This window comes from Pyricularia pennisetigena, chromosome 3 (assembly GCF_004337985.1).
Source record: "Pyricularia pennisetigena strain Br36 chromosome 3, whole genome shotgun sequence".
NCBI lineage: Eukaryota > Fungi > Ascomycota > Sordariomycetes > Magnaporthales > Pyriculariaceae > Pyricularia > Pyricularia pennisetigena.
The window spans coordinates 7,253,887-7,267,545 of NC_043742.1; the positions used below are offsets into that span (position 1 = coordinate 7,253,887).

A 13,659-nucleotide genomic window follows, 5' to 3' on the forward strand; every position below is an offset into this window, starting at 1 on the left:
TTATTTAATTAATACACGTTATACATTGCATAAAGGTTATGCAGTATTGTGCATAATAATTATGCATCATTGTGCATAATAATTATACATTATTGTGCATATTAATTATGCATTATTGTGCATATTAATTATGCATTATTGTGCATATTAATTATACATCATTGTGCATAATTATGCATCGTAGTATTTACTACGTGCTTAAACTTATGATATAAGTTTATTATTCTTTTATGCATTGCATAATATTTATGCATAGTTGTGCATAATTATGCATCGTAGTATATATTACGTACTTAAGCTTATAATATAAGCTTATTATTCTCATAAAACGGACGGGGGTACGGAACGGATTAATTAGGAAATGCAATATTATTTAAAAATTTTCGTGGTATTTAACCAAACAAATTGGCCCGGACATTTACCGGCCGTTTAATTAACGTTAAATAATAGGAATTCGTTAATTACGGGAATTAATTTTAATAGGTTATTATTAGGATATAAGGTAAACGCGGTCCCGGTAATACAGGTAAACGGACGACCGGGTTCCACGCCCAAAGGTCGCGCGAATTTGTTTTTACAGCATTTTAAAAACGGTATAAACGTGGCCCACGCCGTTATAATTTATATATAATAACGCCAAAAAAAAACGCGAATAAAATACGGAAACCGGCGGACCGTTTCAAAATAAGGGATAAAGTTTTTTTTAACCTACGGAACGTTAAAATTAATCGCCCGAATAAAAAGTTTAATTTCGTGGCGAATAAATATACGGTCGTGGCGATTTTTACACCATTAATAATTACGTTAAACGTCCCGAAAAAAATCCACCCTATTTTTTACGTGGAATTAATCGAAAAAACCGCGGACGACCTATTACCGTCCCAAATTTGTACCGATATTAAACCCGGCCCGTTATTAATCCCATCCGATTTAAATAACGAAACCGCGGAAAAATGGGTAATAAAAGAAAATTTAACCGCGAAAAACGCAATGGGGAAAAAACGCAAACGTAAAATTTTGGTAAAATGGAAAGGGTACGATAAACCCACGTAAAAGGATTTGGTAATAGTGGAAAATATACGGGTATTGGACGAATTCGAAACAAAATAAGGGCCGGCCCAAATAAATAATGGCCCGGTATCGAAACGACGTTAACAATTAAATATTTAACCGGACTAGGGACCTGTTACAATTAATTAAAAAGTCGACGATTCCCCGGAAAAAAAGCGACGCGGTAAACCTAAAATTAATATTAATTTAACCAAACGTACGGTAAAAAAAACACGCAAAATTAAACCCCTTGCCGGGGCGAAATGCAATAAAAACAAACCGACGACCATATAACCCGCGCCCATTTTTGGGGCGACGTAACCGCATCCCACCCATTTAATCCTTAAATTAAATTAATATATATAAAACGAGGCGATAACTTTGCGCGGCGATAAAATATTAATTAAAAACCGATTTATTCGCCTCCGATTCGTTATCCAAATCTCCCTTTTCCTCATTTCTTTCCTTTATTTCGACGTCCTCCTTTTTTATTTTATTATTTTCCGCGTCGTTTTTAAAAACCGGGAATTCCTATTGTTCGGCGAATTGGTTAACCTCCCGCAATAAAGCGGTATAACGTCGGATAATACCTTCGATTAAAAAAAATTTACGACGGGACCTTCCAAAAAACGGGTTTTTGCCTATACCACGACCAAAAATACGAGGGCGCGACGAAATAGGGGCACGGGGACGCGAAAAATTAAATATATACCGAATCGAGGTACGAATAAAACGAAATGCGACGGGGTAACGCGAAAGGGGAATTTCGAAACGTCGACGGGACGTGGTAATAATAAAAACGAAAAGGCGTGGGGAATACGCGGGGCGAAATTGGCGTATAAAAACGGCGGGAAAAAGGGTTAAAACGGTAATTAAAATAGCGAAAGCGTTATTATTTCGGCGCGCCTTTTGCAGGTTTTCCTTATAACGCAACGTATTGCGTTTTTGAAAAATTTTAAAAATTAATAACGTTATCGAAACAATTGTATATTAAAGGAATTAAACGCATTTCCAGGTAAATGAAACCATATGCGAAAATTTGTACCAATTAACGGTTACAATTACCGCCGCTACGAAAAAGGGTATTAAATATAGCGGCAAAAATAATGGTTTTGGTAAAAGTCGTTACGGCCCCGGAATTCGCTATTTTATCCTATACGTCCTAATAAACGCGGACCCAATTAATATACGCGGTAAAAAAATTTCGAAACAGTACGGTATTTTTACCAAAAATTTTTTTATTATCCACGACGGTGCTTTTAATTAAAAATTGGACGATATAACGATTATTGTAAATCGTGGTTTTTAATTTTCGTAAACGGCGGCGGAAAACAGGGTTAAAAGCGTAAATAGTTTCGCTATAATAATAATACGATTTTTTGGTGTCGCAATATCGCTGGTAATTAGTACCGTCGGGGGCAGGGCCACACTCCCAAACCCCGTTAATTTTGGACGTTTTTATATAAAAAACGCAAAAAATAAATACATTTTCCGGAGCGGTATATTCGTCGTTATTTAAATTACCTTGGAATTCCGCGGCACCGACAACGCGACGAAAACGTTGCGAATATAAATTAGCGATACCACCCAATCGGTATTTAATCGATACGATTTACAAATGGGCGGCCGTTATTATTATATAACGAAAACAATTAACCATTACGGTAAAAAGGCCGGATATTTCCATTACCGGTACTGGTTTATCCAAACGCTATTTAGGACGCGATTAAAGAAATAAAAACCCGGGATATAATAACGACGCGGTAACGATAAATAACGATACAAATAATAAATAGGAACGAACAGGAAATAAAAACGGCCGAAATAAAAGCAATATAAATAAAAAATAAAACGAAGGGAAAACGGGAAAAATCGATAAAATGGCAAAAAAAGGAAGGAATAAGGACGAAAAAAATTCGAGTGGAGGAAAAGTTGGAAAATAAAAAGGACCAGGACGATAACGCGGGAAAAATGCGAAAAACAGAAATCGTAACCATTACGGAAAAGGAATTGTACCAATAAATAAACGAACCTATACCGCCTAAAATAAAAGGAAAATAAACCGCGACAAACACCCGCAAACGACAAATACGATAAAAAAACCGCGATATTACCGCAACTAAAAACAGGAGGGTAAAACCCGACCACGGCCTTATACCGCCCAAAATAAAAAGAAAATAAACCGCGATAAATACCCGCAAACGGTAAATGCGATAAAAAAACCGCGACACTTCCGCAACCAAAAGTAGGAGGGCAAAACCCGACCACGGTTTTATACCGCCCAAAATAAAAGGAAAATAAACCGCGACAACCACCCGCAAACGGTAAATACGATAAAAAAACCACGATATAACCGCAGCCGAAAACGGGAGGATAAAATTCGACCACGGATTTATATTAACCAAAATTAGGAAAAAACGAATTATAATAACCGCCCGTAAACGGAACCGGGGATAAAAGGCCCGCGATATAACCGCGGCCGAAAATAGGAGGGTAAAACCCGACCACGGGCCTACACCGCCCGGAATAATGGACGGGTAAATTATATTAGGATACGCGCCCGCTGGATTGCTTTTATACCTCCAAATGGGGACTATACCCGATAAAGGACGGGCGAATGCGGGTTATATTATGGATTCGTGCCTAAAGTACGTATTACGTAATAAAATACAAAAGCGGGTTAGGGATAATATATAAAGGGAAGGATATTACCACGACCCGGATATGCACCTTTTCCTCCCTTTTCCCCTAGCGTTAGTAATAATACCAACAAGGATACTTAACGGTCTCAAGGCCGTTGGTTTACCCTATAACAGCGGTATATAATATAACCGGCCCTATAATAATAACGGGGATTTACCGTTATTGTTTTTTTAAATCCGGATATAATAATCCAATTCGCCTTTATACGGGGGTAAAACCAAAATTTTACCGTCGTTAAATAATTTTTCGAAATTTTTTAATTTTTCGGGTAACGTCGCCGGGGGTTTTATATTGTTTTAATTTACCGCCAACAGGGTTAGGACCCGGGTTATATTTTATAACGAAATAAAACCGAATTCCATTCATTCGTTCGTATTTGTTTTTATTTTTCGGGCTATTACCAGGAATACGTTATTTATAACCACCGTAAATTTCCTGTTTTTCGGACGCAGGGATAATTTTTGCACGAATAACCCTTTAACGGATTTTATTTTCAATTTTCCCTAATTTAAATTTGTTAATTATATGCGTTATTTAGCATGTAATGGGTCCACTTTTATTTGTATATAAGCCACAATAGATAGTGCCGAAGTGGGGCTGTTGGGGCTGTCGGATTTTCTGTTATATTTTGTGTGTGTGTTGCAGGAGTTGCGATTCAAAGTCAGCGAATGGGGTTTTACCCTGTACCGGGTTTTATACCCACCCTGCACTTACGAGTTAGCTACCCTGTATTTAATTGAAATTTTCACCAAATTAGCAAATCAATGCGAACCCAGAAATGGTTTGTATAAAAATGAGGGTGTTTTTCCAACAACGCATACAAAATAATTTTTCGGAAAATCGTGTGCGGCACCGGAACGTTTTCTGGCGTGCGGACCCCCACTTCGATGTCGGAAAGTATGTAAGGGAGACAAAGCAAAATCTCCCCCACCAATGAATCAAATCTATTAATCCAAAAATTAGTGAATAATATAATGCATTTAAACCCTGTAATTACAGGCTTTTACAGCGCAACTAGCACCACGCCGCACTTAGGCTAATGCCTAACCCCCTTTCAGCAACCCATATTGTTAACAAAATTAAATACCATTTTTCGGTAAATTATCCAAAAAATCCCAGGAACAGGTTTTACATTAATCCCGGGATTATATAAAAAATATTGGCGCAAGTTAACCGTCGATATTTACGTTACTATTATTTATTTCCCGTATATTGGTTCGTATTTATCCCGCTACCGCGCCTAACCGGCGGGTTTATAATAAAAAAAATTTATTATTTTTAATTTTTCGGTCCATTTTTGCTTATTACCGCGTAATATTCGCACCCTAAATTTATTTATATTATAATAAATTTCGTTGAATTGGTTAAAATTAGGATAAAAAATAATCGCCCATTTATTATAATTTATATTTTTTAACTGTTTTTTCCGATCCATATTTGTTAATATATTATGAAATGGTCGGGGCCCGTCGCGTCGGTTTTCCTTTAAATCAAAATTATAATCCAAAATTAATTTTTTTTTTCGGGGTCGTTCGGCGCTGGGCGTATTACCGGCGCGAATTGGTAATTCTGGGCGTAATAAAAGGCGGACCCGCAACGGAGTAAATTTTTATTTTACGGCGTCGTTGGAATTTTTAAACGGATACCTATAAAACCCGATTTTCCCCTTTATTTCCATCCAATCGGCGTTTTTTTCGTTTTTTACCAGCGTTATAACGGTTTCGGCCAATTCTTATCGTTAATACGCCTATTATTATTATATTTTTTAAATTGATTTATAAAAAGTTTGGAAGGGGGACGTTTTATTTTTAGTTAAAACGTTTATCCAAATTAATAATTTCCAAACCCCGGGCGATATAACGGTATATAGCGATAAATCCGTTGTAAAAATCGGAAATAGTATTTTTTTTTACCGACATTTTTTTTATCCGATTAACGACACGGAAACGCAAATAATTAATCCGTATTTCGTTTAATTATTCAAAACCCTCGGCCGTAGTAAAAAAACGTTCGAATTTGGTAAAAAAAATAAGCGAATAATTCGCCGTATCGTATTCGAAATATTTTTAATTCGGCGAAAATTTGGGTTTTTTTATAAAAATCGTCGTACATACGCCCCAAATATTCGATAAAATTTTCGTAATTATATTTTTTTTCCCGTACCCTTTATTTCGTAAAAAAAAACGCATTATATTTTATATTATTATAGTAAAATTAAATTATACGTATTCGAATTAATCGCGCTAATTTCCGACAAATTCCGCATCGCGTATTAGTTTATACGAAACAATTTATTTCCAAATTGTAAACGCTTGGGGCGTTATTTTTACGCGATCGCGCCTACGTTTAAAAAATGCAATTACATTTAAACGATACGTTTTTCCAATATCGCGATATTCGCGATTAAATTTTGGTAAAAATCGTGGGTTTTTTTCCCGGGCCTGGTTTTGGGTTAGCTATAATTATGTTTAAATTAAATATCAATAAATATCATAAAGTAAGCTAACGGCCTAGGGACCGTTAAATATTTTTATTGGTATTATTATTAACATTAGGGGGGAAAAGGAAGGAAAAGGTATGTGTCCGGGTCGTGGTATTGTGCTTCCTTTTATATATTGTCCCTGACCCGCTCTTGTATCTTGTCACGTGATACGTGCCTTAGGCACGAATCCATAACACTAATTTATGTTTCTTAATACTTCAGATAATTAATTGCGAGCTCCACTTCATCTTTATTACCACAGATAACCCCTCCCCTTTCATCACAATCAGATATTGTTACATCCAAAACTTCAGCCCAGGAGGTCGAATCCACCGCTTTCCCGCCAGCACATTCGACAACCAGAGCAATGGGGGCTAACTCATACAGTCGTCGAAGCTTGGCTGCACTTTGGCGGGTTGTGGGCGATATATACACGCCATGGCCCTTGACCAGAGCATGCACAACATCAGGCACCAGGCCACCGCTGTACCGTAGGGTGTACTTCTGGCTGATGAAGTGTGATACTAGTGCGCTGTACTTGTCACATTCAGCGGCAGCCCTGAGGTTGGCTGGGGCAAAGTAACGAGTCTTGAAAGGTGGCGAGGCAAAGCGAATATTTGGCTGCACCATCGTAAGGGATTCGGCATCGATACCAAGCTCGAAGCAAGCAGGCTCCCCGATACCAGGCACTCTAAGTGCGACTATGGCCGTTGTGCGCGGACCAAACACGCCCAGTATCGCAGCGACCATGGAACGATGGGGGCTTTGGCCCAGAGCAGTGTCTCCGTCCCAGACGCCCACGATGGCCCCGACGGTCCAATTTGGGGCGATAATGGAGCTGCCGTCAAGCGGGTCGTATGCTACCGTGTACCGCTCGCTCGAGCCGGGCGCTGCACTATCTTCTCCGGGGCGTAAGGCCTCCTCGACGGGTGTCTCCTCGCTGCTTGCCGTCACAACGGAAGGACAACCCTTGCACGCAGCGCGAATAACGTCATCAGCAGCGATGTCGACGTTCAGCTGCTGGTCGCCAAAAGCATTGGCCGTGCCCACGTGCGCCACTGTGTGAGCACGCCTGAGCAGCGCTGAGACATCACCAATTGCGCGGACCAAGGCAGGGAGTACGGAGCCGGTGAGCTCTGCGCGGGTGGTAGAGGGTACCAACGAGTCAAGATAGGATCGCAGGGCAGCAGAATCCAGTAAGGTTCCGGCAGAAATGGCCATGTTGCAGCTCATATTCAGGAGCGTAGGTCGAATATTTGGGGGTCTGGCCAATACTAGCTTGAGTCCTCGTACCTCACTACAGATAGACAAGGTTTGCTCCGATGCATGCGGCTTTTACGACGAAAGACGCACGAAGCACAAAAGCCCCACGCGCAAAAATAAATGACGTATAAGGAGGGGAAAGAAAAGAACCAGTCGAACGCACTTCCAGTCCGGTCCCGCCAGTTGCGGGGCTACAAACCCGGACCTGGTCCGACTCAGTTCCCACATCCCCCAGGCCACTTTTAATGGTTGACCCATCTGGCCTGGGGTTGTGGGAGCCAACGAAATTTGGCGATTCATGGACAATAGGTACAAACATGGAGTCTTGAGTGTCTAGGGGCATTGACAAGCGACCCTAGACTGGTTACATATAGCTGTCGACTGCGTATATACGCACACACGCACAAACACACACACACACACACACACAAACCGAAAAGCATCTACGACCGCATCGGTGCCGGCTTTGCCAGTCTTGGAACCGACCTGGCGCAGGCGGCTGTCGGGTATGGCTCCCCCTCTCATTGGCCAATGTTTTGCCCAGTGCGGGGATGCTGGCTCCGACAAGGGGTAGAGTGCGTATATACGCAGCCGAGAGGTGCAAGTGTCAACCCCGTGCAATTGCGTGATCAGTCTATGGCTTCGCGCAATGCCGTCTTGGGTAGCCTCTGGACGCGAGATGAGGAATTTTCCTTCGATGCCCAGCCTCTATCTTCAACATGGTGCCGACAAAGTGTGGTTGGAGTGCCTAATTGGGCGGGTGGGAGAGAGCTGAAGGAAACCAGTCCTATCTATCCTTGGCAGAGGGAGAGGCCAAGACAAGTGCGAGTGTGTGAGAGTATGTATGAGAGAGAGAGAGAGAGAGAGGCATTCATCCCCTTTATCTGGCCTCGGTTCATTGTCATTCCCCAAGACTTGCTGTTTCCTACACAAGACCTGGGCATAGAAGGCAGAGACATGTTTAGACTCTACGAAGTGGACCCTGATGCAGACACGCTGCTTATTGTCCGCCCCTCGCCAGAGGTGACCAAAAACTCTGGGTTGGGGGTCAATGGTCAGAACTTCAACACAGAGCTCCGGGTCAAGGTCTCGTCCAAGCACCTGAGCCTTGCCTCCCGCCACCTTTCCAACAAACTTCGGCACACTCCAGCTGACCGGTCGGATGGAAGAATACACATTCATTTGGATGATGCCGACCCGGCTGCCGCTACCGTGGTGATGAACATCATCCATTGCCGAGGCCAGAAAGTCCCTCGCATCGTCACTCTCCAGACCCTTGCCGATATCGCCGTTTTCGTGGATCGGTACCAATGCTTCGATGCCGTTGAGGCCCATGGTGACAGGTGGATCAGGGGATTAGAGCACAACCTAGTAGAGGCGCCAGTAGCTAAGGCGCTGATGCAGTGGATTTACATTGCTTACGTCTTTCGGCAACCTCTACTTTTCAAGCGTGTGACCGGCATCGCCGTGTCGCAAAGCTCGGGAATTGTTGGAACCTATGGCTTACCAATTCGCCAGAAGATCATCAGTAAGCGCAGACCGTCTCTTGCATAGCGCATTCAAGGTTCGGCGAGGGCTGTTATGCTAATTCCTGAACAGACGCTATCAATAGACAGAGGCAACAACTACTGATAAAGGCCGCAGATGCTGTCAATGATGCGCTAGGTTGTAGCACAGCCGGTTCTGTTTGCTCCCTGGGCTGCGAAAACTTTCTCCACAACGCTCTCCAAGCCTCTCTCGCCCGTTCCGGTGTACCATGGCCTCCCAGTTCTGCGACTGACGGTGCAGGGTTTGCGGCCCTAATCGAGGCCTTTCGGGACATCGAGAAAATGCACGAGAACTGGCACTCCAACATCGGTCCCGTCTTCGCCAAGCCACTGTATTCGAGCAAGCCGAGCAAGCCACAGACCTACAGCACCGACTCGGACCAGCATCAGGCCATCGCTGTTCCCCAGTCGCAATGTATCGAGAGGCTGAGGCTAACAGACCATTTGAGGGAAGTCGAGCGCCAAGCCGGAGGGCTTGAGCTGGAGAGCAGCCTTGGGTACGCTTTGTACTGAGAGAAAACGTCAAGTTCTGTCCTCCTCGAGCAAGCTGCATCGTGGCAGTTGGAACGGAGAGCTTTCGGAGTACAGTGGATGACGTATGGCAAATATCGGGAATATACTTGGGCACTTGACGAAACATGGTCGAGCGAGGCACGTAGAGAGGACCAAATATGACCGACCGTTTGTTGGGCGCCAATGGGTATTTCGTTATATTAATCATATTAAAATTCGTAAGTTTATATAATAGGAGGAGGAGCTGAAGCCAGGATAACGTCTAACCCGGCACATTTTCAAGATCCTTTACCGACCAGGTCAGCACTTGGTGGCATCACCAAGTCCGAGATCGACTGCAGCCAGCAGTGTCTCCATGAAACCTGCACCGATCTCCCTCAGGTTATCGTTGTGCTGGCTTTCTGATGGGTAAAAAGGGCAGTCCGGTACTGCATTGTTTCCAAAGCCAAACTCAACAGTATAACCATGTACAAGGTTCAGCGAAGGGTCGGTAAAATGCCTCGAGTAGGAATAGTCGTCACTCGACCCAGAAGTAGGGTAAAGACCGACTGCCTGGGAAACCGTGTATCTGCGACCGTTTGCAGCCGACATGGCGTCGCCCATTCGCTTGGCTGCACCTTGGTTGACAGAATCCTCTGATGCCGGCGTATACTCGCCGTAACCCCGGCCGCGGCCAGGTACGTCATTTACGATACCACGGACGTCGTTGTAGCTTGAGTTGTGGAAGTTCATGTAATCATACTTCTGCTGGTTTGTGTCGCTCCCCCAGCTGTAGAGCACATCGCCCGTGTAGGAGTGGAGGTCAACAAACCACCGAACCTTTTTGTAAGTATCCAGAACCCACTTGATGTTTTGTGTCTCGGGCTCCGAAAACGCGCTGGTACCTTGATAAGGGCAAGTGAGATAAAAACGTTAGCAACCACTGCTTGAATGGGGCAGATGATGCATCGGCCGACAGACAACGTCGAGATCAACGCAGGTCGAGCTATGGCTGCTTACCGTGGAAAACCTCGGAGCTCGGGTCGGTGCTGGCCACACTACTTGCAGCGCTCGGGGCAAATTCCTTGGGGAAGTCCCAGAGGAAGTCAAAGTTCCTGTTCAGGTCAACGCCAATCGTCGAGTCGTCCCCAGCCCTAGCTGACCGAGGATTGCGGTTCTTCCTCCAGCAGCTGTTGGTGGCCTGATCATAGGCGACACCGTCCGGGTTGGACAAGGGGACAAAGACAAGGCCGGCCGACAAGGCCTTCTTGACGTCGGCGTTGGTGTAGCTCTTGCGGCCGTAAGTGATGCCGGTGTTTTTCTCGTTGGCGTAGAGGAGATCGGCGACAAAGAACAGCACGCCATCGGCAGAACCCCGTTCACGAGCGTGGATCGCACCGTTGAGGTACACCCTGTAGGCATCGTTGCAAGTGCCATTGCCGCCGACCTTGCCGCCAAAGACTGAACGCCCCTCGTATGTTTTCTGTGGAGCTTCAAACGTCTGGAACTTGTAATGGCTTGCAAGCGCCCTGAATCCGCTTTCGATCTCCTTGACGCTAAGCACAGACGTCACGGCCTTATTCTGAGTACCAACACCCAGCGGCAACTCCTTGCCATCGTTGAAACGATCCCCAGTGCCGACTGGAATGCCAGTGTTCCCAGTAGTCTGGCGGCGGCCAAGGCGGCTGCTGGAACCGCCGATCCTCTCCTCGGGCAAGACGCATGCCCATGTGAGGGAGACAAGTGCAGAAATGGTGAGCAGTTTCATGATTGGTGAAGAGGGCTAGATAAAGCCCGAGGTTGGGTCGTTGATGCTTTGCTTCAATGGTTTGTGGTTGGACGTGGATTCGAGTGATACATACACAAGCAACACCGACAACATATAAGCTGCGATGGGAGGCAGACGGGGGAGATTTGGAAAAGAAGAGAAGAACAAGAAACACTGGACTGCAGCCAAACACCAGAAGTCCGTGCTACACGAAACAGCACGTCACCCCATGGCCGGAACCCAAGGCCATTGGGCAGGTTTTGTAACCAGACGACATGGCCAAGAGCCTGCGGGTTGTGGGGTGTGACAGGTTGCACGGCTATCGCAAACATTTCATCAATACCATATAATAATTTAGCTCATCGTAAGCGGCACGGAGTAGGTGGATGCCTGCGCCCAGGTACCTACCCAACTGGGAATGCTTACGCCTACTTTGGCAACTTGGTACGGCTTTTGTCGCGCATGACCCTTGTACATAGTAACCTTACTAAGTCTTGAGCGGAGCCCCATGTAACCTTTAAGCACTTTGGTAGACGGGTGAACCGCAAAATTTATTGGATGGCACAAAAGCTATTGTGCCTGCCTGCTTGACTACCCTCGTTCAAGAAAGCTGCGCCCCCGCCCCCCTCTGGACGACCGGATTGCGCCCACCTAATCTTTGCTAATGTACATCACTCGCCCCAAACGCATTCATTCATTCGTCTACCAATTTCTATTACCAATCTACCTACCTAGCTAGGTGCTGTATCCGAGACCCGCATACCGCACAGTACTTGCTTGCCTAACTAAACTCCCCTTGGGTATTTATCTACGTACCTACTTACCTTACGGGTGGCAACAAAATCCGTTCAATCTCGGCGATTGCTTGACTCAAAAAGACCCATCAGATCGCCCGGACTTTCAACACAAAACGGGAAGGTCTACATCATTCGTCGAGGCATCAATTAACACAATACTACCACTTGATGATACTATCTGCAGTGATGTACATTTCGCCCCGCCCCTGTGGATGCTTGTTCATTGATGATTGCACCCGATCGGACCATCGCATCGCCAAGTAATTGTGTTGCGATGCGGGACAAGCTTGGCTCCGATTATCCCAACTTCCGAGGTTCAAGCTGGGTTGCAGGGCGTTGTCAGTATGGCGCGGCGCCATGACTGCCGACCTTGGCATTGACGAACTGTCATTAATGCACCTACCTTATTTCGAGTACATTGGACAAGTCTGTCACAAATCTCATGCGCCGCTTTGATTGTCTTGATCCCATCCACTACGGCAAAGCCGAAATTCCTTAGTTCCCCAAACACCGTCCCATGAACGTACGTTACATCATGCACTGGAATGCAATGTTTTGCACCTGCCTAGTCTGACGAGAAATGAGGCTAAAACAGTCGATGTGGGAGGCACCGCTAGAGATAGCAAAGTGAACACAAGCCGCGAATGAAAATATTCTACAGTTGATGTTTCCTGCAGCCCTGAAAGCGATATCGGTCGCGAATGGGCAGTCATTGACGCCAGTGCCTATCCGGCCACAGAACCGGCCCAAGCCTCGAACGGGGCAATAATTTACAATACGGCCAAGGCGGTGTAACGGCTGAGGTGTATGATGGCACCGCCATAGCTCGTCAGACACCACGTCGAGTCTTGTGCTAACGTAGGACCAGGCAGCGGAAGTGCCCGATGGCCGACACCTCTTCAAAGTCTAGCCTGTTGGTCCGGAACAACACCATTAAAGTCACTACTTATGGCAATTATCGAGGCCTCGAAGGATTGGGCACTGTTGCTATGCCCCAGAACATACATGTCCATTACTCGATTACCGAGTTCTAAAGGTCGGGCCTCACTCGGTATCCCTATTAACTATATACTTTCAGCGCTGCATGGATACGATATCCATGTCGAAGAGCTGGCGAAGAAGGTGTCTTTATCTTCAGCCACGTGCTTGCTGCAGCACCATCTGACAACAGTGATGGCATAATCTGCAGTCATGATCATGGTTTGACACTCAGTGACTAACATGGAGCAGCTGGGCATTGATTGGCCGTCATGACTGTTGTCCCATCCTAGCGTTCCTTGGCATACCGTGGCGGATGCCATCGTTAACTGGCCAAACGTTATCAGTTGGTTCCGTGCTGAGGCACAAAGCTTGATAACCGCGACACTTTGCTCTCCCCAGAGGATTCCGATCCCTTGCCGCGATATTAGGATCAGGGAGGAGTGCATCGAGTTTCCATGTTTGAGCAACAGCTAGGGCGAACAACTGTGATCCAAACGCCGACTGCGCTTAGAGCCTTCACTCGGTCCGACTCCTTGCCTTTTTCCCTATACCCGTACTTGTAAACCTGCCTGATGT

General features: G+C 45.2%; 3 protein-coding genes across 3 annotated transcripts; 1 reads left to right on the forward strand and 2 right to left on the reverse strand.

Moving 5' to 3' along the window:
* Positions 1 to 6,609: 6,609 nt before the first annotated feature.
* PpBr36_03723 (uncharacterized protein) lies at positions 6,610 to 7,456 on the reverse strand (the record flags this gene model as incomplete). Its single annotated transcript, XM_029890893.1, has 2 exons — positions 6,610 to 6,613; positions 6,669 to 7,456. The coding sequence occupies 2 exons, from the start codon at positions 7,454 to 7,456 to the stop codon at positions 6,610 to 6,612; spliced, it is 792 nt and encodes a 263-aa protein (XP_029752942.1).
* Positions 7,457 to 8,455: 999 nt separating this feature from the next.
* On the forward strand, positions 8,456 to 9,558 carry PpBr36_03724 (uncharacterized protein; the record flags this gene model as incomplete). Its single annotated transcript, XM_029890894.1, has 2 exons — positions 8,456 to 9,026; positions 9,098 to 9,558. 2 exons carry the CDS (start codon positions 8,456 to 8,458, stop codon positions 9,556 to 9,558), a joined length of 1,032 nt encoding a protein of 343 aa, XP_029753871.1.
* A 300-nt stretch (positions 9,559 to 9,858) lies between these two features.
* PpBr36_03725 (uncharacterized protein) lies at positions 9,859 to 11,320 on the reverse strand (the record flags this gene model as incomplete). The annotated part of the gene is made up of 2 exons (XM_029890895.1): positions 9,859 to 10,442; positions 10,558 to 11,320. Coding segments are annotated over 2 exons (1,347 nt in total), but the record flags the coding sequence as incomplete, so codon positions are not given.
* Between the last annotated feature and the right edge of the window lie 2,339 nt (positions 11,321 to 13,659).